The sequence below is a fragment of the Pituophis catenifer genome, unplaced genomic scaffold (assembly GCF_029215685.1).
Source record: "Pituophis catenifer annectens isolate HBS135680 unplaced genomic scaffold, rPitCat1.0.hap2 SCAF_2, whole genome shotgun sequence".
In the NCBI taxonomy this organism is placed as follows: domain Eukaryota; kingdom Metazoa; phylum Chordata; class Lepidosauria; order Squamata; family Colubridae; genus Pituophis; species Pituophis catenifer.
In genome coordinates, this window is record NW_027256882.1 from 83,529,495 (window position 1) to 83,555,936 (window position 26,442).

General features: G+C 38.2%; 1 protein-coding gene across 2 annotated transcripts; it reads right to left on the minus strand.

Annotated features, from left to right (window-relative positions):
- Nucleotides 1–109: 109 nt before the first annotated feature.
- Nucleotides 110–21,040, minus strand: BAP1 (BRCA1 associated deubiquitinase 1). 2 transcript variants are annotated; one of them, XM_070937059.1, is made up of 17 exons: nucleotides 20,863–21,040; nucleotides 16,627–16,656; nucleotides 16,489–16,543; nucleotides 14,316–14,448; nucleotides 13,656–13,775; nucleotides 13,086–13,147; nucleotides 12,864–13,006; nucleotides 11,228–11,306; nucleotides 10,832–10,955; nucleotides 9,797–9,944; nucleotides 9,162–9,346; nucleotides 7,519–7,652; nucleotides 6,315–6,787; nucleotides 5,237–5,397; nucleotides 4,178–4,270; nucleotides 3,411–3,483; nucleotides 110–2,374 (listed from the first exon to the last, which is right to left on the minus strand). In XM_070937059.1, exons 1-17 carry the CDS (start codon nucleotides 20,897–20,899, stop codon nucleotides 2,241–2,243), a joined length of 2,184 nt encoding a protein of 727 aa, XP_070793160.1. In that variant the 5' UTR covers nucleotides 20,900–21,040; the 3' UTR covers nucleotides 110–2,240. The 2 variants fall into 2 exon arrangements, with proteins under 2 accessions (XP_070793160.1, XP_070793161.1); XM_070937060.1 differs by lacking the exon at nucleotides 110–2,374 and adding an exon at nucleotides 2,384–2,468.
- Nucleotides 21,041–26,442: the final 5,402 nt, after the last annotated feature.

The following is a 26,442-nucleotide window of genomic DNA, read 5'->3' on the forward strand; positions in this document are numbered from 1 at the left end:
TGAAGGTAATTTCTTATTCAGAAATGTTACCCCAAATTCCAGTTTGTTACAGAGCTATTTGTACATCTTTTCTGGTGTACGGATTCCATTATACAGCCATCTCCAGAAGGCTAGAGATACATTTTATTTTTAACAGAACTGATATATTTACAAGCACTTGACAATGCAAGAGACAGGCGATTCTGTCAACAAATAAAAAATAATAATTTTACAGTCAGGCACTGTACATATTTGCAAAGAAAGCAAATATATTTCACCATTTTCTCAGGAACTATTCCTTTTTCACATTGATCTTCTTTTGAATCTCATGATGATTTTAATATCTATACTAAGAGACTCAACTGTACATATTCATGGAATAAAAGTTGCAGAGGAAGCATTAAACTGTTCTTCCAAAAACAATTTGCAAGGTTCCTCTGGCCATCAGCTAGCATAATTTAATGCAAATTTGCTATCATTCTGCCAAAAGCTTAAAAACATTTATAAATCTGCTGAATTGACAAAGGACTGTTCTTACAGGACAAAGATAAAGCCATGTAAATAAGGAGAAGCTGGTAACAACACTTGTCTTAGGAGCAGCTAGGTAGATAACTGATTACACTGCAATTAAGAGACTGTAAATGGACTGGAATGAGAAGTGCTGAGGCGACTCTGGAAGACAAAGGCAGATGATAACCTGATCCTGCTGGCCAAATATCATCTATACTTTTGCAGAGTAATAAGCCAGATGCTCCAACCTGAGCCATAATCAATAGGAAAGGGGTACCATTTACTCAGTAATGCAAAATTATTACTTCGTACCCTATCTTGTCAGAGGACCTACAATCTGCAGAGGTCCTCCACCCCTTTCAAGTGAGCTGGAAGGGCTCCACGTAAACGTATTAGGCTAAATTACTACGGCACAGATATACATCCTTCGCTGTCTTGGTCATCCCAACACAGGACCTCCAGCCCTTTCTGCTCTACATTTCCCCTATCCTCACACCATAAACAACTGCAAAGTTCACCATTCCACTTCTTGATTGTAGATTACATTAAGTATAGGGATTATTTTGCTATAGAATCTTTCCATTTCCCCCTGAAATGTAAACATGAAAAAAAAAAAACCAAACAATGATTAATATCCCAATTGAAGCACTTTATCCTGATCTCTTTCAAAATGTTGGTCCTAAGAGTTTACTATAAAAAAAGGGATTTGGAGCGGGGGGGGGGGGGGGGAATATCTTTCAGTATTTTCATTTGGCAATTTGTAGCACCCAGCCACTTTGTCTCTCCACACATTGTTTGATTTCCTAAAAATGTAATAGGGATTTGAGTAAAAAGAAGCAACTGCCAAAGAAAATCTAAAAAAATAAGTTAATTTCACGGTTTGAAACATGGTGTGTGCAGAACTTCCATACATACATACAAAAAAAAAAAAAAAAGGAGAAAGAAAGTAGCTTCCAGACTGCAAGGCCTACATGCTGTTACAGATGAACAAAAATACCCTCACACCAAAAGACCTTATTCTCGATATATAAAACCCATAAAGGAAATTCTCCTCTCTGCATCAGCACCAGTTTTGGAGGGCGGGGTGGAAGCAAGAGAAAAATTAGCAGGATTTGAAGACCAGTTAGGATTTGAAGGGAGCCTGATGTATAGTTCAATAGAATGAGGGTCATCGGTACCTGAAAATGATAGTGATGAACTTGATTCAGGAAACACACACACACTTAAAGATGTAATGCAGATATTTGTTCCCCTGGAAATAGCTGATCCCGAGGATATAGCACATTCTGACTCTCTCTGAACTAAACAATGCATCAACTTAACCGAAATGCACTTCTACAAAACTGTAAAGATTTTACTTATTTCTTTTTAAGCAATATTTAAGTAAAACCTCTGAAGACTGCCATTTACTACTGCAAGATGCACTGCATATTGGTTTAGGTTGCTAAGTAACATATTCAAGTGCAGTGTCAGCCAATCACTCAAATGGTCCTACTCTTTATGCTTCTCACATCCACCTCTGGAGGGAAACTTTATCTTTGGATGCCCAAATGGTAAACCACTGGAGCAATGTCTAAAATCCAGCTGAACACAGGTAGACGTAGTCACACCAATACTGATCACATGAAGACAATTTCAGTGCAAAGCTCTGTCCTGAGCACTCTCTGGTTGGTGAAGAAGTACATGAAGTATATGCACCACATTGTCAGAGAGGCAAGCAGAGGATATTGAGTCCTGTCCAAAGGTTGAGACTATTGGCGTTTAGCTTTATATGGCCTGGAACGTTTCCGTCGGTCGGGCTTTCGCTGCTTGTGGAGACGCCCAATGCTGACCCCTTGCCTTCTACGAACAGAGATGTTTTGTTCAACAAGACTAGGCAACATTCCTGCAAGATGACAGTGTGTAAGATTAGCCAAATAGAAGCAAATCTTGCTTCCCTTTCAACATTTTAAAATATAGAAGTCCAGAAGATTGCATTCCTGTTATGGAAACACAAAAAGGGATCATATGGCTCCTTAACCAGATTTATTGTGGCATTAAACTTTTATGGAATAAAAGCTTTCTCAGCTCAAATTCTCTAATGGCTATGCCTTAATAAATATTAATTTTGAAGTGCCAAAAGGTTCCTTCCTTCCTTCCTTCTATGAACTTTCCCTTTTAGTTACCAATAAATATCTGGGAAAAGTTATACTAGTGAAGAAGGCTTGCTAGTTTAAGATTCCACATTTACAGATATAAAAGATTCCAGATCACTAGGAAATAACAATGTAAGATAGCCAGAATCATAAACATACATATTTGGATTTAAATTTTAATAGAAGCAGGTGGGAAAAATTATTGTATTGACCAATCATAATATATATTACTCACAAGACTGGTCAAAATCTCACTTGCAACCTGTTTTTAAAAATTGTTCACTTGTAAGATAGTTTTATTTAGATTATTCATGGAAAACTTGCTCTACTGATATTGAATATCTAAATATTGAAATTAATCCTTCCAGCATCTTAAAACATATTTTATGTATATTGGACTCAATAGAAAATACTAAGTGTTCACTCATTTTTATAAATGACTATAAAAACTACAGCAGAAGATAATAATTTAGAATCCAGATCACAAACTCCTTTAGCCTGGGCCTATCTAATTACTGCTGTGTTTTAGTGTGATAGTTTCAAACTTTCAACACTATGTTACAGCTATCACTATTATTTGGAATTTAGCAAGACATCAAGATTTACGAACACTTATACGTGGGAAAGACAGATTATAAATACTCTTTATTGCTATTTGTGCTAGAAAAATAAATCTACCTCTGATTCGTAGCAAAAGGTTGCTGTTTTGTGCTGTTTATCAACCTCTGAATTTATCCTTTTCTAACACAGTGCAAAGAAAAGCTCTTTCAATCAAATTCCTCTCACCTTCTTGTGCCAACATGGAGATAAAAGTACATATAAATTCATCATAATTGTGAGTTCTTCTCTGATCATCAATCTAAGAAAGTTAGAAAAGGGAAAACAAAGGATCTGTTCAACAGCAGTATTGAAACAAATAAGAGGGAAAAAAATGCCAACACTTATATTTTGGCTTGTGAACAAGATTCAAGACCATTAAAAAAATTTATAGTATTCCAAAACTTAATCTCAATAGTAAACTAAACCAAAAAAAACTCTCTTCGTGTTCTCAACATTTTGCTCCTTATGTAATAATTGAACGACAATGGGATTTCCAGCTTCAGGTAAGAAGCTTAAATGTTGTAATCCATACTTAGCAAGGTTAAAAAGAAAACAGACTTTGCTGGACTAAGATTTACTCTAATTTGTTTTCATATCAGAATATTAGGTCAATCTACCAAGACATAATCCTCAACTGAATCTACAATTTGACTAGAATTGAACAAACCTGAGCAGACTCAGATCTGCCTGAAACCTGAATAGGAGACTACCAGGAAACCCCAGTACTAGGCTTGAAGTCAAAAACACATCCTGGAAAAGCGAACTACTTCTATAAAAACTAGATGAATTTGTCTATGTACCCATCAAGAACTGAATTCAATCTGAAAGAATAATTATCTTATCAAATATTAACAGTTTTTATTGTTTGGCATTTATATTTGTAAGCCACCAAGAATCTATGAAAGAGGATGACTATAAAAAATAACACCACCACAATATTCTCTACTAGCTACCTTGAATTTCTTTCTTTTCTCTACTTCCTCCTTTAAACAGGCCTCATAGTTTGCAATTTCAGCCTCCACACACTTAAGCAACGCCAGGAGCTCCTGTCAAAACAAAACAGTAGCAGTATAAGCAGAATGGCTCACTAATGCTAATGGCACAGCAGTACCTCATAATCAGCTTAGAGCACTAGCAATATCTCAGTATAAGTTTATTCTAAGAGTAGATCATCCTCTAACTAATCTATTTTTTTAATAAAAAAGCTTCTACAATCCCAAAGTACCCAACAGGGAACAACCACAGAGTCAATAAATAAAGTAACACAAGATGGGAAATTAAAGGAGAAAAAAAATCATTTTAAATTACCTTGACGTAAGCATACATTAAATAGTGCTCAAAAATTCTTGCAGCAAAAATAAACACTATCTTGATGCCACTTCAGATTTTCTATTGGCACTTTTCTCAGTATGCAGACTGATATGGAGAAAAAAACCCTGTCAAGAACAGCATTTTCTCCATTCTTAATTTTTGTTTAAAGAGCTATCACTATAATTCAGGTTCCCGGCTACTGTGCTTTGTCACTCTTAACAATAACAACCTTTTGTTATTGTATTGTTTTGTAAAAGATGCCTAGTCAACTGCATTCAGAATCTTTTCTGCATAGGGATAGCATCAGAAGAACATGGGATTAGCAGGGGCTGTGCAAGCCTCACCTCTATAGCACTGCAAAAGCATAAAGACACCTGGACGTCCCTTCTCTCTGCATGATTCAAGCACTGAACCCAGAGAAGAGGCAGCTGTTGTTTAAAAACATCTCTAGTATCTACAATTATGTTTTACAATAACGTGACCAGACTGATAAGTGATGACTTTGTCCCTCTGCCAAAACAGTCCCTTTTCCATGCATTTTCTATGAGGTTCAGATAAGACTCAAGAAAAAGCAGATTCCTGTCAAGCTTAGTGTCACATACTTATGAACAAGATCCAGCCAATGCAACCAAATCTAGGCAAATACCACCGGAAAGTACTTTCTGCCATCACAGAATTGCTTTAGGTCAAAAGTAACTTACTTTAGGAACATATTTTTCCCCAGCAGGGGGATCAGTAGACCGGCCAATGCCAGCCTTCTCCTTGCTGTCACGTGGCTCATTAGAGTCCACCGTTTCTCCTTTTACAATAATCTGAACCTCTTCATTCGATTTGCTAGATGGAGGTGTGTTTTTTGTACTCTCTGGGAAAACCAAAAGAGGAATTATTAAATACAATGTTATCTTCTTTTACATTTTGAGTACTGTGGAAGAATAAATAATATTTTCTTTCTAAGATGAGCAATGCATGTTCTTAGACCAGAATCCCGTAACAAAAGCAACATTTCATTTATAAACCAATGTTAGAAAAGTAGGTAACTCAGCAGAGGAGCTCCCATTCAGAGCACACACTGAATTTTTCTGTCAGGATTGTTCATAATTATGTGCTTTCTATTATTCACAAAAACTCAGAGGCAAGGGTAATTTCCTCCAATGGGTTTATCCGTTGAATTCTATATGCACGATTCTATAAATCTGCTTTGAAAAGCAAAAGAAGTCACACTTGGAAGCAAAATGAAAAATAATCTTAGCAAGTTATCTTACCAACAGGTGATGTATGATTTAGACCAGAAATGCGACTATTTTTTGAACCTTGGGCATGTTTGGAATATTGCAAACAGGCTATAAATACATTCACAAAATGTCTGGCCAAGAAACTTGCCTGCACGTAAATAATGGTTGAAATATAGTTGAGTAATCACTCGCTGGAAATTGGGCAAGTCCTCCAGAACACCATTATCCTAGTTGAGTCCTTTACTAGGTCCAAACATAATGCAGAAATATAATATGATGCTCATCTTACCTACTGTCTTTTTTTTGTTAGAAGCCCTTTTGAGTACAAACAGCACAGGCCTTCATTGCCTTAAGTTCTGTTTAAAGTTGTAAATTAGGAGGAACCAAAAAAACTTTGAAATCCAAATTTAAAAGCCCTTCCACATTGTTACTGTTCTTCCTGCTAATCACCAGAGTCCTCCAAACAGACCCCTCAACTGCCCAACAAGCAAAGAAGAGGACCCACATAAGAGTAAGAAAATAGTTAACTATTTCTCTTGAAACATACCTGTGACAGTAAGAGGGCAGAAAACTCCCTCCTCTGTGAGGTGCAGCAAACCCGTACTGATGATGGGACCCAAATCTCTCACAGCCCGATTGTAGCGTATACAGTCTATACGGAGCAAGCTGTCTTCCTCCCCAAAAAGCACCTTGGAGATATGTGAAGTGACAGGACTGGAAGGGCGAGTGGGATTGGCTGATCGGATGGGAGAGCGAAGAGGGGAATTGAAGGCACTCCCGATCTCTGAGGCAGTGTCTGTGCTTTCATTGCTGGGTGTGGGAGATGGTTGAGAGTGGGCAACAACAGCTACTGCTGTGCCTCCACTGCTAGTCTTAATAGACAAGGGAATGGAGAGGTCCTTCTGAGTTTCTTTCAGCTTTTCCGCAAGGACATTGATGGTGTTGGGCTGCAGCATAGAAAGCTGGGCGTCTCCGCTCCCCATCAGGTGCTCCTGTTTCACCAGGCCCTTCCTCTTATAACTGTCCAAAGCCACGGGGGGGGGGGGATTAAGTGGAGAAGGTTATAGTTAGTAGTAGCAATCAAAACAAGTGGAAAGGTTTACATTACATCCATTATGTTTTTTTATATCAATCTCAATTTTAAAAAGGTAAAATAAATATTATATAGCATTAAGATATGTTATTGTAACATTGCAGTATTTATACATATTTTATTTCTGTGATTTCATTTATATATTTTTGTAATTACCAGTGCTGCTAAAATAGTTTGTCTCTGCTTTTTTTGTTTCTAATATCTGAAGATCAAACATTCCATTATGAAAACAGTCCACAAATGTCATTCAACATCCCCAATTTGTACATCTATTGCCATTTCCCTTTCCAGCCATGTATCAAATTCTCATGGATTTTTAAAAAAGATCATGCAATTGTACTTTTAATGTTTTCCAGATTAGACAATGGACAGTTCCTTGCTTCTAATACATATATAGCTCTCCAAACTGATGATTTACAAATAGGATTGACTCACCCACATAAATCTTGCTCCATATTAATACTCTTTTTTTGTGAAACTCTCTTTCCACAAAGACATGGGCCTCATCTCACAGCTAAGATTCAAAACAGCTTTCTTTCTCATGCAGCCCTATATAGTGCTACTATAAATGCTATAATATTTTTCAAGAACTGGAAGTGAGGAACTCCCAAGATGAAACGGCAGACTGAGTAACTACTGGAGACCATCAGGCCATTACCTGATGGCAGGATTGGTATTACACACTTCCTCATCCTCGTCATCATCATAGTCATCTTCATCATCAGAATATTGCTGGTGCTGCGGGACTGGGACTCGGCTTCGGCCCACTCCTGCTGCAAGGTCCTCTTCCTCCTGAAATACAATCATCCAGATGTCTTCAGATAAGGTTAGTATCTAAGAAGATCTCTGGTCCTCCAAAGTTCATCTTTAAAAACAACCAAAAATACTTGAAGAAATAATTATTTCTCCTGCTCAAATGGTACTTGTGACTCACCAAAATACAAGTCTGAATTAGAGAAAGAAAACAACAGTGCACACTATGAAAATCCCTTCAGAGATGCAGAGATATCCAAAATAGTTTAATCTCTCTTATTTGCTAAGTAGAAAGGGTGTAAAACAATATGGCTTTTTGTAAATGTCTATATCTCCATCATCCAACTTTTTGTATGAGAAGTGAAATATTTTCAAGGAAAAAAAAAGAATAGAGTCCAGTTGCCTTTTGAAAACTACCGTTTTTGTACAATATCCCAGGAAATTTCTTGACAATGGACTTTCCCTTAAACCAATAGCGGTCATTTTTGTGATTTTTACTCAATTTAAGAAGGATTATACATTGAGTAGCATATGCAAAACAGCAGTTATTCCTTTAAGTCTTTTCTTCACTGGAAAAGTGTTCAAATATTAATCTGCGTTCATGAAAGAAGCAGAAAGGTGAGATGGCTACATTTAATTGCTTTTACAGGGAAACACAAGATGCACTGGTTTGCATGGCATACCCAAGAATACTGCCAGTGGGAAGATTCATTTTCTATGTTATTATAAAAATTTATTTTTGAGTGAGATTTTGAAACAGCTAAATTCCAAACCATCATCAACATCTAGTTCTTTTCAACAGCAGAAGAAATGTGAACGTGAGAGTTTTCAAAGGTTATAGCTCTTTTTAACAAAAAATACACTGCAAGACTTAAGTTGTGCTCCTTAAATCCTTAGTATTTGTCAAAAACACAAAACAGAAGTAAAAATTTCATCCCATCAACACTGAGGAATCTGACAGCCACAATGTTGATGCTTACTGGTTATACTTTTTACACTCTACTTTGCACTCTACTCAGTGGGACTTAATAAAATCTAGTAAATTCTGATAAAGACGTCTGGGAAGAAGATATCAAAAAGGCTAGGTTAAACATTCCAATGATGATAATTTACAAATGAAGACAAGATTTAAAAATGCATAGGCATTGTTAATCAAAAATTCATCAAATAGAACTATAAGCTGTTAAATTTTAATGTTAGATGTTTTCAATGCTTTAATATTTTAATTCTTTTATATTGCGGTTTTTATGATGTTGTAAGCCACCCAGAGTCATTTGACAGTGAAGTGGGTAGCATGTAAATTTAATAAACAGACAGGTGAGTAGAAATTCAACATACAACATGTATTTAACATGCTTCATACTGCTAGGTTAAAAAAATGATTCCCAGCTATTTAATGATAAAAACATCCAAGATAAAAACAGAACAATATAAAAAATTCTTGCCCAACAAGTGCAACAATCTGCTCTGGAAAGAGCCAGATGAGCTTAATTTATATAGTTTGTGGCATATAAGGCAGAAAAGATAACATTTTGTCCAAAATCCCACCTGCATGGGTGACTTGGCATAGTTGTGGTTATCCAAGAAAGCTGGCAGCCTTTGCACAATGGGGTTGGGGGCTGATAGGGCCCCATTTATGCTGCTCACATGTGGTTTGGTGCTCAGCTTTGCCTTGCTTGGAGGGCTCTGGGTTGAGACAGGCAAGTCCTGGGCTCTAGAATCCTCAGTAACCTCTGTAAAATGCACATGCATTAACTTTCAAGCTGCACATTTTCAGGCAGTATATTTGGGATACTTCCATCTTCACAGAGAACCCATTTTCTAAATCTTCATACCTTCATCCAAAGGAATAAATGTCTCACTTGTCTACAGCTGCCTAACTACTAGAATCCCAATTGCATTAAGTTCAGGGCCACAAGGACTTTCTTTGGGAAGTCAAGTTTAGAGTAGATTACACTGACAAAATTGTTCCTTTACAATTGACTTTGGGATGCAAAAACCTTATTCAGGGATCATGTCTGGCCATCAATAGAATCTCGATTTTCCTTATTTCCAAAAACACAAGCTATAGATTGTGAGTTGCTCAAGGATACTTTAAAATCATACCCAGGATGCATATTGGTCAAATAAAACCCTACATTCCTAGTAGCTATCTTATTTTTTAAATATTCAGTGTTCCATACCTGCCTGGGAGCTCTCTGGAATTAACTGTGTTCTTCCTGCTTCCAGTGGGGTGGAGCTCTTGCTATTAGATGACCTGGGCTCCTCAGGAGTCTGGAGCTCTTGAGATTTCTGGGCATGCACCAGTTCAGGTTGAGTCACTCGGATAAGCTTACATAGAAATAATGGTAATAAAATTCACAAAAAAACCAAAAAATGCTTCCTATGTATCAACACAGCTTCCAATGATACACTCATTATATGTGGGAAAAGAGGGTGAGATTATGAGTAAATGTGCATGTTGCCAAATCCTCAGAAACTAAGACCAACTTACAAAAATCAAAAAAGTAAAACATTAACTGTAAAATGCTATTTCTGCACTATCTCACAATATAAAATAATATGAAGAAAACACTCCACCAATAAATAGCTATTATAAAAATTAACTAATAGCAAATAGCCACTTCCAAAGATCCTTTCATAAACCATCAGTGCGTCTGGACAAAAAGTGGTTTTAGTACACTAAAGATTTTGACTCCATATATTATTTCCAAACAGTTCTGATTTCAAAGGCAAATACAAAATAACCCATCCATCTAGCATAAGCCTTTTCCATTTTCATGCCCGCTCCTAATATTTGGGCTTTCTTCTTTTTGTTAATATATGTTTCTAAATCATAGGCCATTTATGACGAAAAGCAATGCTACTGAGGCACAATCTAAGAATCATTGAAAAGCAAAAAGAAGAAGAAGAAGAAGAAGAAGAAGAAGAAGGAGGAGGAGGAGGAGGAGGAGGAGGAGGAGGAGGAGGAGGAGGAGGAGGAGGAGGAGGAGGAGGCGGCTAGAATAGGTTACCATGATGAAAAAAGTACAATGAAAAAAGATTTAAAAAAGTATCAACTCAATTTGCATCGTCTGTGAGTTTCTTCCAGTTTCTTTCTGGAAAAGCTATTCTGCACTCAGAACTTGATCCTCAACCTTGAACCAATTGTTGTGTCTCTTTCAAAAGCTAGATGTAATCAGAAAAGATATGTGGCTTTTAATCTTCTCTTCTCTTACCTGCTGCAAAGCTTCCAGTACAGTTTGCCGGTTCACTTTTAAGATGTGTAGCTTAGATTCATACTTCATTCTCCTGTCGGGTACCACAGCCATCAAGTTAAAGCGGATGTCATGATATGGTTCCCTGTGAGAAATAACAGTGGGTATTAAGCATCCCAACCCTAAGTAATTGTGACAAAAATCTCTTCTTCTGTCACTCTCACGTCAACCTATCACAGTCTGTGGCATATATAAATCCTGTAAAATGCTTGGTTTTCAATTCTTGTGCAAGCACAGAACTTTTCAGAAACCGAAAGAAGATTTTTGTTCAGTAAACACCTAAAACACTTCATCACTTCTCAAGTACTCCTCTCAAATTTTCACATAAATCTAAAATGCATTGATCTGTTCATTCACCCTGCTGTAGCAAGTCCAATCCTCTCCATGATAACTCTCCTGGCTTTGTCTGTCCATTCCTCATCGTCTGCCCAGGGCCCTGGAAAAAGGAAATAAAAGAAAAGGCAAATATAGAAATATACAGACCAAATGTTTCTACTAATAGATCAATTCGTTAAACTGACTTGCATACTGCAGAGTAGGTTCTTCCTTGTTATCTGGCTATTGATCTGAGATATGTACTGCTTTAAAGACAATTAATAAAAGAAAACCAAACCCTGAAGGAAATTATTTTAACCTAACTCACACAATGAGTTAACAAAGGGAAATTATATTTATACAAAATATATTTGTATAAAATATATATAAATTTAAGGTGGTATCCTGGTCCTATGCCATGGAGCGCTTTAAAGGTGGTAACCAAGGTGTTGGTTACCACCTTTAAAGCGCTCCATGGCATAGGACCAGGATATCTACGGGACCGCCTTCTGCCACCAACAGCCTCCCACCGACCAGTTCACTCCCACAGAGAGGGACTCCTCAGGGTGCCATCAGCCAAGTTATGCCGGCTGGCGACACCCAGGAGGAGAGCCTTCTCTGTCGGAGCCCTTGCCCTTTGGAATGAATTGCTCCCGGATATTCGTAACATCTCTGATCTCTGGGTCTTTCGCTGTGCCGTCAAGACCCTACTGTTTCGACAGGAGGGGCTGTCTAATTGAATGATTTTAAATTGGGTTTTAACTTTGGGTTTTAAAATTCGGCCAAAACTATTTAATGATTTTAATTAATTTTAACTATGATATTGTATATTTATGTTTTAGTTTTGGCTGTACACCACCCCGAGTCCTTCGGGAAGAGGGCAGTATATAAATAAAATAATAATAATAATAATAATAATAATAATAATAATAATAATAATAATAATAATAATAATAATATTAAATACAAATACAAATATCTCTGCTCTTACATGATTTTAGCAATAATTCTATTGATGTTGATCGAATTAAACTGATTAGATATTGTTTTTCTTTTAAACATTACTATCCACCTTATGCTTCTCAGAACAGAAAACACGAATAAATACATTCAAATTACAAAACAAAATATTAATCAGCATTCCAGCCCTATTCTCCCTAATGCTACAGACAAGGTCATAAGAATATCGTCTTTCCACTCTAATGCAAATAAAGCCTAATATATGTTACAGAACATTACCTAAGAATAGAATAATTACAATTCCCTCTCCTCCACCATCTAAACTATCCCATATCTATTTTCCCAAATCAGTATGTTCATCAATTGGGATATTGCTATATTTCAGTTGTGGGCAAAATGTTTCAAAACAAAACACCTCAAATTCAAAATGTCTCATTTTGAATGCAGAATGCACAATGTTAGCAACTTCAAAAGTATTGCAAGCTTGAAGCAGTAGTTGAAGAAGCAACTACAAAATACTTCTAAGGATCAAATTAGCCTATTTCAGACTCAAACCAACTGCCTCACACTCTATTTTTTAAATTCAAATGGTTAAAATCTTGGCACAACTTTATTATACTCCTTGTAGCAAACTACTGATGACCCCAATTTGATTCCAGAACAAAACGAGAGACACAGCGCTCCTTGTAAGCTAAACCAAGACAACAAGGTTCCTTACCATGATCAATGGGATAAACTTTTAGGCCATCCAGTTCAAAGAGCCGCCCTTTAATGGGAACATAGCTGACAAAATGAAACGCCTCCATGGTCCGTACAGCACTAATTCCATTCTGTTTTTCTGGTAAATGTCGGGGTTCTGGTCTGATTCAAAAAGAAATCTATGTAGACATAGTGTAGTCTATATTGTAGCAAAAACATATTCTACCCTCATCCCACTTACCTAGCATGGCTGTTATGGGCCTTGGCCAGTTCTGGGGCATTCCCAATGGCATAGCCTTTGCTCTGGGAAGGTGCAAGAAAAAAATAAAATAATGGGAAACTCTGTAAAATCAGATATAGACTTCTTTTTAGTAGACTTAAATAGATGCTCTATCCCAATTGTCTTACTCTATTTTACAGACAAGGAACAAAAGCCTTCAAATTAATTTGTGTCATATCATGTGGCCATGAGGACTGCTGTCTCAGGATTAAGGGTAATTTTAAAACAATTTTGTGTACATTTTTATTTAGCGAAATTGAACCAATTAAATGCAATGTCATTTACTCCAATATTATTTGTATTTCTCCAAGCAAGTTAGCAGCCTCATTTCAGAATTTTGATCTTTAATGCACCAAACCCTTCTTTTTCAAGAGCAATACTGACAAAGTGAAGTCTACAAAAAGGATTACTTAAAGCCAGCTTTCCCTAATTTGGTGCCCTTTCAATGTGCTGTAAGATGCAGAATTACTACCCAATAAGCAACAGACACACACACACACACACAGCACTTAACTTTTTCTCCCTTCCTACCTCTGGACTAAAACCTTTGGTGAATTCTTTCATTCGGCTCAGCGTTGGCCCCAGGTCCACACTGTTACAATTCAGGAGTACACTTAACAATGCATGTGTGGCACAAGAATTGGGAATCAGCTACAAAGCAAAAGAACATTTAGATGAAATACAGAATTATGGCAATCCAGCAGAATAGCCTATCTATACAAAAAACATTATGTACATTCTTGGTCTCTTATGTATAGACTGGCCTTCTCGTGGTGCACTCTGGGCAATGTGATGTTGTCATGGCTAAATAGTCTACACATTATGACTGCTGGACCTCACAAGGACCTCCCAGCAAGAAGCAGCAGAATGAGTACCAAAAATAAAAACAACAGTTAATGCTGTACTCTGTTAAGCCACAAAGTAAGTAAATACTTCAAAGCCTCCAAAATGAACTATTTATTAATTTATATAGTATTCTATCAACAAATTTTCTTTGAGTAGATATGGTAATAAAAGTAAACCCAACAAAATGTTAAAAATATTATATATAAAACAAAAATGCTTATGACGCATTATGTGGATAACACTTTTAAATTCAATTCCCCAGTTATAAAGTCTTCCCATTTCAGAGGACACTTAAGAGCATAAAACAAGCCGTCTAGCAAAACATCTTTCTTCAGATCAGTTTACCTGGTGAGCAAAGAACATGTTGTTGACAATGTCATCATCAATCACTGATGTCTCATCTACCAAAGTAGAAACTTTCCGTCGGGACCGACGTTCTTCAATCCATTTGAAAAGGAAGATAAATCCATAGACAGGTCTGAAAAGAACAATTTTGCAAGATGTAATCCATTACTTTTGAAGGATAATTGTCTATTCACAAACATATGCAATATTCAAGAATTCTCTAGTCAGACATTCATCTGAGAAATTTCTGGGCTAGGCAGACTAATGCACTAAGATAACTGAACTGCAACTTCTCAGAGCACAAAGAGGTTTCTTTGCGAGGGTTTCTAGAATTATAATATAAAACATTTTAGCTTGTTTTTTTTTATTCAATTTAGGCGCCACCTAACTCCAGACTGACTCTAGGTGACTGACTATAAAACAAAGACAAAATAAGAAATGAAACAGAAAAAAAAGGGGGAAAGATTGTTGATTAATTTGACCAACACTCACACATACAGACATATCCAACAGGGCTGCCAACACCTAGGAGAACAGCTAGGTCTTTAAGGCTTTCCAAAAAGCCATTGTGGAGGAGCCATATGGATCTCAGGAGCAACCACATTCCAAAAGGGAGGTGCTGAGAAAGGGAAGGGAAGCTATGTTGACTGATAATGTAAGTATTCAGAGAAAATGTCATCAGTACAATGCAATGCTATGTAAAAGAGAAGAAATTTCATTGAGGACAGATGAATAAAGAAACAAAATCTACCAATATTACAGATACATAGACACAAATGATGAATGAACCAATAACAATAAAGGAAATGTGTGATGCTATAAAGATGAATATAGAGCCCCTAGTTCAGATCGAATATCAGAGTCCTATTATAAATATTTTGAAGATACGCCTTTATTATTTTTGCAAGACATGAACTCTATTTTGGTTAATGGAAAGATACCAGATAGTTGGACAGGAACATATATAGCATATATATTCACATGGATCAACGGAAGGGTGTGTGGTTCAAAAGTTGGAAATGTACACTGTCTTACAATTTGAAAGAAAGCTTTTTTAAAATGATGTTGGAATGTAACACCAGATAAATTATATAAGATGTATAAAGGTACTTCTAATTATGTTGAGAAAGTGGAAAACATATTGGAACATTTTACTTATAAAAAAGTTAAAAGATATTGAATACAACTACAGAGAGTTGCAGAGAGTTCCAAAAATGAACTTAGATGACACTGGACCTTTTCTCATTAGGACTTACAAATAATCAACTAGAAGAGGCTCACTGACAATTTTATATATGTAACTTTACCAAGGCTATTATATGCATAAAAATGGAAGAGAATAGAAACACCAATAATGGAGGAATGAATTGTGAAGATCACTGAGTTGTAGAAATGGTTACACTGATTTCTTTGATTAAGGAGGGAACTAAAACTATTTTCATAAAAGTCTGGAAACTCTTCATGGAGTCTTTGCTGAAAATAGATGAAAATGAACTGATGGTTTTGGAATTTACTGATTAAAAAGGTCTGTCCATCAGAAAAAGGGAATCATGACATGCAACATTGGAAAGTTAAAGATGGTAATTGCTGTATTTGTATCTGCTGCAAAGATGATGACGAGTTGCTTCTTTAGAAATCTTTCTTTTTTGTTCCTTTTTGTTATCTTTCACTTTTACTTTTATGCTTTCAGAATTTATTTTCCTACTTCTTTTATATTTTTGTATTGTTTAAAAATGTTTGTAAAATCTTTTAATAAAAACTGTTTAAAATCAGTCAAAATTATTTATAATTAAAGAGCTATCTTACACTGAAGCACAAAAGATTGGAACATTTCTAGTTCTGTCTTAAGTAAAAACAGGATTGATGTAAGCAATTTAATCTTAAAAATGAAATCTGAACGCAAAATAAGTGTGATTCCATTGCACCATTATAAGAAGAGTTTTAAAAGTTATTACATCTTTATTGTGTCCCTTTTTTGCAATCAGTACTGCTATGTTGTTAAGACATCATATTCCAGCCTATTTCCAGAAGACTTCTGACATTTATTGACAGAAATGAAGCAATTTCCAATACATTCCAATATCTTCATCATTATTCATACATTTTGGACTGTGTCATTACTTCAGAAGGATACTTAGCTTTTTTCTAGTCAGTATAACAGCCAAAATCTTACCCTTGGCATTTGCTCTGTAGATCATAAATTTCTTCAACTTGCACTCCCTTAACACCTATATGAACATAAATCTTGAGTCAGTATATAAAGAAAAAAAGCAAGAAGTAATTAATATGCTACCATATGAATTATACTCACCAAAATCCTCCACTAAGAGTGTGAAGAGCCCTGTAAAAGGGGGGGGGGAGGGGGGAGGGAGACCAGAGGAGAGGAGATCATTAGGTTATTATTGGAAAATACTAATTACAAAAACAGTTTTGGGCATATAATTCACTCTAATCAATCTACTGCAAGCACCAATACAAAATCAAAATTATATGTTCTACAGAACATCTTCATAAAAACATTTAAATAAGCTCTGATTCATTTCCCACTGCATAATCAAGGCCAGGTAGATAAATAACTATCTGGGATAAACACAACTCAAGAAATATTTCAATTACTGACAAAATGCTAGCCCTCCCCCCCTAATTTTATCACCTGGTCCTAAAAAGCAGGTAATGCAAGCCCCCCTTTCTTGTGAGGTACCTGGGATGAGGGTTAAAAACCAGCCTTTTAAATGAGAGACTTCAACACATAACATATTCTCCACTGTATCTATCCTACTAGAATTTCCAAAACTAGCCAAAGAAGTGCTATTTCAGTGGGCATTTGGCCTGTAGAATAGCTTAATTTATTTATATTTATAAAATTTATTGGCCACCCATCTTATCATAAGGTAATGTATGAGGTGTTCTGACACAATACTTCACTAATATTTATTAATACAAATTAATAATTTGTATTTATTCGGTTATTCCTCCTTTCTTTTTATCTTTTTGTTTTCCCCTCAGAGTCCATAAGGATTGGGCCGGGCTACAATGACTGTTAAACAAATACTGAATTTCTTTTGTGAGCTCCTATATAGTGGAGCAGCACACATTTTGTAACATGACAGATGCAATTCCTGTATCACCTAAGTCAGGCTACATTAATAAAGTTAACACAACCACTTGGCTGCTTTCAGGTCATATCAGGTTATGTGGTGAGTCCTGATCTCAAAAGCAGCCTAAACATGCAAGGAAAAGGACAAAGGATGATGTATGCCCGTGATGATGGACCTATGGCAAGCATGCCAGAGGTGGCATGCAAAACCCTCTCTGTGGGCACGTGCGCCGTCACCAGCTGCTCTTCTTGGTCATGTCATGTGCATGTGCACCAGCCAGCTGATCCAGCACACATGCGCGCTGGCCAGCTGCTCTCTTCTGGGTTCCGGTGTGCGCATGAACACCAGCCAGCTGGTTTTTGCATGAAGACCAGCTGGCCGGTGCGCATGCACATGCATGAACCCAGAAGAGAGCAGCTGGCCAGTGCACATGCGTGCAATGGAACCCGGAAAGGCAGCTGGCCGCCGCATACATACGCACTGACCAGCTGCTCTCTTCTGGGTTCTGGTGCTCTGGCATGTGCACACGCTCTAGTTTTGGCACGCAGTGCTGAAAAGGTTAACCATCACTGATGTATACTCTAGCCATAATGGAGAACCTATGGTACGTGTGCCGGAGGTAGCACGCAGAGCCCCCCCCCCCTGCTGGCACGTACACCGTTGCCCCAGGTCAGATCTCCACGGCGTTTCTTTCATGAACTTGTTTCCCTGCAAACGACGAAACAGAAGTTCACGAAAGAAAAAGATTTTACCTCTTGCCACGCTGCCGGTGTTGGGATGCTCCACCTCCCGCTGGCCAGCTGGTCTTTGAGTCTCTGCTGTGCATGCGCGTATGCTTGTGCATGTGCATGTTCACACGTGTCCATGCATGGACACGTGTTCATGCGGGCGCATCTTTTTGTTTGGACATGCGCACGTGCGCAGTTTGGGCACTTGATGCCTAAAAGGTTTGCCCTCACTGCTCTAGAGTCAAGAAAATAGTAACAGTTTCCCATGTAACTGATGCTCTGCCTCATTGCCAGCATGTATGATGGGATGGGAGCTTGATTTGAATATGTATAAGAAATCTTATCAGATCAAATATATGTACAAATCTTCCAAACCTGAAGCTTTATTATTGTTATACTATTTATAGCACTTTGCAGAGACACGTGCAGGGACATTTTCAAAGTGAATGGAAATCAGTCATTTCTAAGAAAATTATATTGATTAGTGCTTTTTAAATTTTATAGTATGCCATTATGATTATCTGAACCACTGTTTTGGGAATTTCACTAGTTCCTGGCTTCTTTATAACTTAATTCTCTTGTGTACAGGTGGTCCTTGACTTATGACAATTAAGCCCAAAATTGATGTTACTAAGTGAGACAATTAAGTGAGTTTTGCCCCATTGTATGACCTTTTTTGCCCCAGTTGTTAAGTGAATCAATGTAGATGTTAAGTTAGTAATATGGTTGTTAAATGAATCTGAGTTCCGCATTGACTTTGCTTATCCGAAGGTTGCAAAAGGTGATCACATGACCATGGACATTACAACCATCATAAATACATGCCAGTTGCCAAGTGTTCAAATTCTGATCACGTGACCATAGAGATGTTGCAATGGTCTTGTGAAAACTGGTCACAAGTCACTTTTTCAGTGCCGCTGTAACTTTGAACAGTCACTAAATAAACTATTCTAAATCGAGGACTACCTGTAGTTTTTGATCTTCCAAGATCTTCACAATTTAGAATATGTACTAACAAATACCTTAATTCCAGACAGTGAAATATGTTTGTGGCATATGAGTTATTGTTTTAGGAGGGCCTAGCTGGTACCAAAATATTACCAAAGCAAGATCATTTCATGTTATTTTTAAAAAGTATTTAAGGTCATGTCTTTCGCAGCTTGAAGAATGATTCAGATCCACAACATCATGGCCAAATCTGATGTAGAAAAGGAGAATGACCAGAGGCATGGGAGCTGTCTATTTCTATATTGTCAATATTGGATAGGCTCAGGGAAAAAAATAGGAATCTGCCACATAATCCTCAGGTTACTTTCTGAGTTAATTCAGCATAGGTCAGGAAGAAAGTCACTCAGCTGTACCAGATCTAAATTAGTATCCAAATCTGCCTAGCTCAGATGTTGGGTCTTATATGACTCTTACGTTGAAAAGAAAATAAGATGCTTTGTGTAAGACAGTGGAGAAATATAATAAACATTTAAGCTTTGCCAATGCGATATATACTCACCTTATGGGATTATTATAATACCATAATATAGAGCTGTTTCTATGTACAGTGTTTATTTCCAATAACAGTCTTGACTAACCATCCCGATCACCATTTTCAAATAAAAAATATCTGTGCGCTTTCTTAAAAAAATTCTTTGAAAATATTATTTACCTTTTTATGTACACTGAGAGCATATGCACCAAGACAAATTTCTTGTGTGTCCAATCACACTTGGCCAATAAAAAATTCTATTCTATGTAGAAATGTAAAACAGTAAAGATATAATCAAAATATATAGATCTTTATAGGGGCAAAGAGGAGAAGAGAAGAAAAAGAGAAGGAGGGGAAAAAGAAAGAGTATTAGACTAAGAAAAAGGGGAAGAAGTATAAAATATCAGATGGAAAACCACTATGAAACAATGCTTTAAAAGGATAAGCTATTTATATGTCGTATGCTGTGTAAATGTCGAATTTGTGTTTTAATAAAATGTATAAATTTTTTTAATAAAGAACGAAAAAATTCTATCCTATTCTATTTTTTAAATGCATTTTAAAAACAATTTTCACTACTGAATATTAAGCCTCTGGTTATCTTCTCACATCTCCATTTGGATAAAATAGACAGGTGGGCCTAAACCAAGGCGCCCCGCAGGAGATAGATAATGTATTGGGGTTTCAAACACACAATGCCGGTCCACTTAATTGTGATCCACAATTTCCTTCGGAAGGGGGACAAATATCAAACCGAATGGCTGGATTCAAGCGTTTGTCTGAATTACGGGAGCATGTTATCATCGTCTGGGGAAGCAAGCCTTCCCACCTTAGTCCATTGCACAACACCAAGACAGGAACCACACATTTCCAAACAATAACAACAGGGCTCCCTCTCCCTTCCTTCCTCCTCTCCCCTCCCCACCCCCAGGCAAATCGTCGGCAAACCTCCGCGTAACTTAGCAGGGAGACTGGCACCCCACTCGGGATCAGGTCGGAGGTTCGCCCCCCGTTGGCACAGCGGCTCCTTCCCGAAGTGGGATCGCTGGGCCCGAAGGGCGGTAAAGGGGCTGCTGCACGCAGGGCCACGCCCTGTCGGTTGGTGCCCCGCCGCACGCGCACGCCCCCTCTGCCCCTCCCTCCCCCGGGAAGCCCCTCCGCTGCCCCCCCTCCCCCGGAGACCAACTCCCCCCCCCCCGCCTCCTCCTCCCGCTCGAGCTCGCAGGGTCGCCTTCACTCACCGGGGTCGCTCTCCAGCTCCAGCCAGCCCTTATTCATCTTCCCCCTAGTCAGGCCTCAGCGCCATGACGGGTCCAGGGCGCCCGGAGGGGAAGCATACCTCCGGGTTTCCCCGGGCACATCCGGTCCGTGCTTACAGGCCGGCCTCCCTGCCCAGCCGGGAAGAAGGAGTGACCCGAAACAGCCAGGACGGCAGGGCGTGAGGGGAGGGGAGGGGGGGTAGGGAGACCAGGAGGAGGAGCAACGGCAGCAGGAGGAGGAGGAGGAACCAATGGCAGGAGGACGGAGGCATCGGGGGTGCGCGCGCAGCAACGCGAGACCAAAGGGGGCGGCGCTTCCCCGCAGTAGTCTCTCGGAGGAAACTTTCGCTAGCGCTGCCTCCCGATTGGTGCGGACAAAGGAGAGGGGCGGGATCAGCAGATTGCAAATGTTAGAAGAGGGCGCGCGACCGCTGGGAATGACTGCTTGTATTTAGTACATTTCTGTTTGGGGGTGAGGTTTGTTCGTCGCTGCCTGAACCGTATTTTGTACGGCAAACGATGGTCTATACTTAAAATAGTTTTTAAACACCACGGCAGATTTTATGGTATGAAAGCGACAAAGCGGGTATCTTGTTAAAATGAGACTTGCCGGTATCAGGGTACCTGGTTTGGCTCACAGAGAGGTCTATGGTTTCATGCTGCAAATACTGATTTACTCCAGTGATGTTTAATTTCGTAGCACAAACTGTACTTAACTGATAGTTGGGACTTCGTATTGCCAACAACATTTTAGATGACCGTTTGAAAATTTTGTTTCTTTAATGGTAATGCAACTCGCAGAGACTTTTGATTTCATGCCACAAGCCAAGTTGAGCTAGCTCAGACTTTGGATTAATGTAAACAAATGCTGTTTTAAGTGGCACAGACTGGTTGGAACAAGACCATTACAAATCTATATATAATTATCTAATACAAATATTATGCATCTCTCTACATATTTGTGTGTGTACGCGCACACATCTGTGTGTGTAATACATTTATTTGACTATCATGCTTTTTTACACTTTTTACTTGTGTAAATGAGCCCCATATTTCCATATATAAAGGTAAAGGTTCCACTTCCACATATGTGCTAGTCGTTCCCAACTCTAGGGTTTGGTGCTCACCTAGTATACCGCATGCCTTAGATGGAAGCAGTTCAGTAAAACTATTTTCAGTAACCATTTGGTATTTTGACTGGAAGAATGGTGATCTGCAGTTAAAATTAACTAAAATTCAGAATATTGCAAACGATCCCAAGCTGGGAAAAATAGCTAACACTCCAGAAGATTTAAGCCTATCAGATACAGGCTTATAGATACAGAAGGATGACAGACTTGAACATTGGGCACTATCTAACAAAATGGTGTTTTTCAATGGTGAAAAAAAGTAAGGTTCTACATTTAGGCAAGAAAAACAAAATGCACAGGTACAGCATATGTGGTACCTCACTCAGTAGTAACTGTGAGAGGGATCTTGGAGTCCTAATGGGCAATCATTTAAATATGAACCAGCTGCCAAAAAAGGCAACACAGTTTTAGGCTGCATAAACGGATAGAATCAAGCTCACATCTGATGAAATTGAGCAGGTTCTAACAGGTTCTGAAGAACCAGTAGCAGAAATTTTGAGTAGTTCGGAGAACTGGCAAATGCCACCTCTGGCTAGCCCCAGAGTGCAGTAGGAATGGGGATTTTGCAATATCCTTCCCCCAGGAGTTGGGAGGAAATGGGGATTTTGCAGTATCCTTTCTCTGCCACACCCAGCAGGCCACGCCCACAGAACCGGTAGGGAAAAAATTTGGATTTCACCTCTGGCTCACATGAAGTGACAATACCACTTTATAATGCCTTGGTAAGGCCATACTTGGAATATTGCATTCAGTTTTGGTTTCCACGATGTAAAAAAGATGTGGAGACTCTAGAAAGACTGTAGAAAAGAGCAGCAAAGATGATTAGGGGACTGGAGGCTAAAACATAAAGAACAGTTGCTGGACTTGGGTATGTCTAGTATAATGAAAAGAAGGACTGATAGCAGTGTTCCAATATCTCAGGGGCTGCCAAAAAGGAGAGTCAAGCTATTCTCCAAAGAAGCAGCAATGGATGGAAGCAAAGAAGCAATGGATGTAAACTAATCAAGGGAGAAGTAACCTAGAACTACGGAGAAATTTCCTGACAGAACAATTAATCAGTGGAACAACTTGCCTCCAGAAGTTGTGAATTCTCGAACACTGGAAGTTTTTAAGAAGAGATTGGATAACCATTTGTCTGAAGTGGTGTAGGGTTTCCTGCCAGAGCAAGGGGCTGGACTAGAAGACCTCCAAGGTCCCTTCCAACTCTGTTATTCTGTTCTGTTCTAGTCTAGTCTATTCTAGTCTATTCTATATAGCTGATAGAATTGTACAATATACAAAGGAGTCATTGGAAAAAATCATTCTTTGAGAAATGTTTTATATTTATGAATGAACTGCAATATATTCAAGGGACACAATAAAATGCAAAAAAAAATGTGTTTACCAAGTTAAAGAAACTATTATAGAATCAGATATTAATTGGTAAAGGTTATCAAGCACAACTTTTGAACAACTCTATTGGCCCAAATAATGGGTATTGATCATCGGACTATTATTTTTACTAACAAAACCAGTTGGCTTAACTTTTATTGGCAACTGCCCAAAGGTGGAAGATGGGCTGCTGTACAAATGTTTTAAATAAAATTAAATAAATAATATTTCCCAGCTATGATGCTCAATGAGTAGTTGAAAGATTACTATGAGTCAATTGATATATAGAACATTGTTTTCTCATATTGCTGCACAACAAAGTGATCGTTGCTATGTTCAGGCATTGGAAAGCTGGTCAAGAAATGTGATAAATTTTGTACTAAAGAAATATGTTCCCAGAACATATTGTAGATGAAACTTATTTTATTCCATTTTGCTTGCCTTGAGTGAGACTCCAAATTGAACAAGATAGAATCTAGTGTCAACACTTTATTGAAGAAGGGACTGCAATTAATAGGTGATGATTTAATTAATTTAGCAACCTGAAGAAATCCATAGATAATTACTAAATCATGGAAGCTTAAAGTGTCTTTGGGCCAATTATTCCCAGCTTAAACTATCCTATGGAAAGAGTAACTATACTAGGATGTGCTCCTCAAGGAAAGGCAGGAAACAAATATAAATTAATAAATTAATTATTCCATTTCACAATGAAAATTTGGGACAAGGTTTTTCACTGATACAAAAGTAGTGGACAAAGAAAAAGAATAACTTGATTACTGAGTTGCTATAAGGGGCTTCCATAGTTCAGTTTTTACAAAAATATTTTTCATTCTAGAAAACCAATCAACCATATATAATGGATATATTTATTCATTATATTTATATGACCACCTATCCCAAAATCATGTGACTTGGTGTCATATAACAAAATTAAAAACAATATATAGAAATCAATATGAATGTTATTAATATTAAACACTTCAAAAATGCAAAAAGCTCAAAACTAAGAATTAAAAGGATTATGTGAGGAGCAGATGTTAATTACCGTATTTTTCGGAGTATAAGATGCTCCGGACTATAAGACGCACCTACCTTTTTTGGGGAGAAAAACAAGAAAAAGAAATCTGCCTCCCAGCAATTTTGCCTCGTTGCAGCAAACAGCCTGCTTTAATTTCATTTTTGTTTTCAGCATAGCTTGATCAGCACAACAACAAAAAATCTGCTCCCAGCAATTTACCTCCTTACAGCAAGCAACAGAGGCCCGCGCAGCAATAGGCAATGGCAATGGCAATCCCTGCAGCCTGAAACAGCTGAGAGTCAGGAGGCCGATCCAATTGACAATCAACTTGTGCTAATTAGGCTGTGCTGAAGCTGAAATGGGCTGTTGCTGCTTGCTGCAAGGAGGTAAATTGCTGGGAGGCAGAGGCCAAAGGGTGGGGGCCAGTGGGTGGGTGGGGCTACATTTGGTGTATAAGACACACCCAAATTTTCACCTCCTTTTAGGGGGATAAAAGATGCATCTTATACTCCGAAAAATATGGTACATCAAAACAATATCAATATTTTAGCAGTTTTCTGATATCTCTAGGCCTGATGACACAACTGAGTCTTGAGTGACTTGACTGGCTGGAGGGTTGAGTATTGATGGGTCATTGCTGGAAAGGTTATACTCTAGTAGGTGATATTAAGACAAAGGGCTGGGTGGAATGGGTCTCCAACTAGTATATGAAACAGCGTTAGAACTATAGCCACTTCACAGGATTTGCACAAACACACACAAACATTCCCCACTCTTTATCAACTTCTGGACAAGGCCTTCAAAAAGCAGAGTTTGCAGGCAACCAAACATTTTTGCTCTTATTTATGACCAACATTCCTATCTTGCTGCTGAATTGTTTTTAAAGAGGAAGTAGAAGAAGGTGGCAATCACTCTCTTTGTCTATGAGTGTGAGAGCATATGGAGCTGACAGATGTTCTTTGGAAGAACATTTTTAACAGATGAAGGAAGAACAGAAAACAAAAACATAATGATCATTCTTACACCAGCTGTCTGGATCTGTGGGTTTTGGTGCACTTATTTCTTGTGCTTTTGAGCAGGGCAGAATAACATTTTTCTAATGTAGTTAGTAGTTGGAGTTTTAGCTGAATGGTGGCTGCACAGGAAAGTGGTATCCATACATGGCTCTGATGCAGTAAGAGAAACCTATCTCTTTGAACCAGGGGTGAAATCCAGCAGGTTCTGACAGGTTCTGGAGAACCGGTAGCGGAAAGTTTGAGCAATTCAGAGAACTGGCAAATACTACCTCTGGCTAGCCCGAGAGTTGGGTGGGAATGGAGATTTTGCAATATCCTTCCCCCAGGAGTGGGAAGGTAATGGGGATTTTGCAGTATCCTTCCCCTGGAGTGGGGTGGGAATGGAGATTTTGCAGTGTCCTCCTCCTGCCATGCCTACCAAGCCACGTCCACAGAACCGGTAGTAAAAAAAATTGGATTTCACCACTGCTTTGAACCAATTCACAATGCACAAGAGGAAGATGTAAACAGGTTTGATAAGGATCCATAGGTATGAAGGTTGAGGAAAAGCTGAATATGAACCCAAGCATAATTAAGACAGCTGGCATGGCACTCTAACAACAATATTCAAGATAAAAATAGAGAATATCTGTAGCCATATCTCAGGCCCTCTCAGTTAAGCAGTTACATAGTGCGTTGCTCTGTTCTTTACAGACCCTACATCCTTATGCTTCCAGTTCTGAAGAGCATCTATGGAAGGCTCACTTGTTTGAGTATTATGGGCGACCCAGCAGTGTTCCTTTAACACCTAGGTGGTGGAGCCCAGTCAAACATGGTGCCTTTCTGGCCACAGAATAAGTAAGACATGCATTTACTTTATGATCATTATCGAAGCATGTTTTTTAAAAAAATAGTAACAAAAGTGGAGACATTTAGTTGTAAAATACGCTAAGAACTATGTCCACAAGCATTAACTCTATCTTTGCCGGCAGGAAGCATAGCTATCTATGAGGCTGCTATTATTTTCCATTCTAACCATCACGTC

Excerpts from the sequence above, each read along its gene's own strand:
- BAP1 (XM_070937059.1), bottom strand. The coding sequence starts at position 20,899 with ATGAATAAGGGCTGGCTGGAGCTGGAGAGCGACCCCG. Across the intron at positions 11,307-12,863 it reads AGTTTATCCCATTGATCATG|GGCCCTGGGCAGACGATGAG; the intron begins GTAAGGAACCTT and ends TCCTTTTTCCAG. Across the intron at positions 10,956-11,227 it reads ATTGGACTTGCTACAGCAGG|GGAACCATATCATGACATCC; the intron begins GTGAATGAACAG and ends TATTTCTCACAG.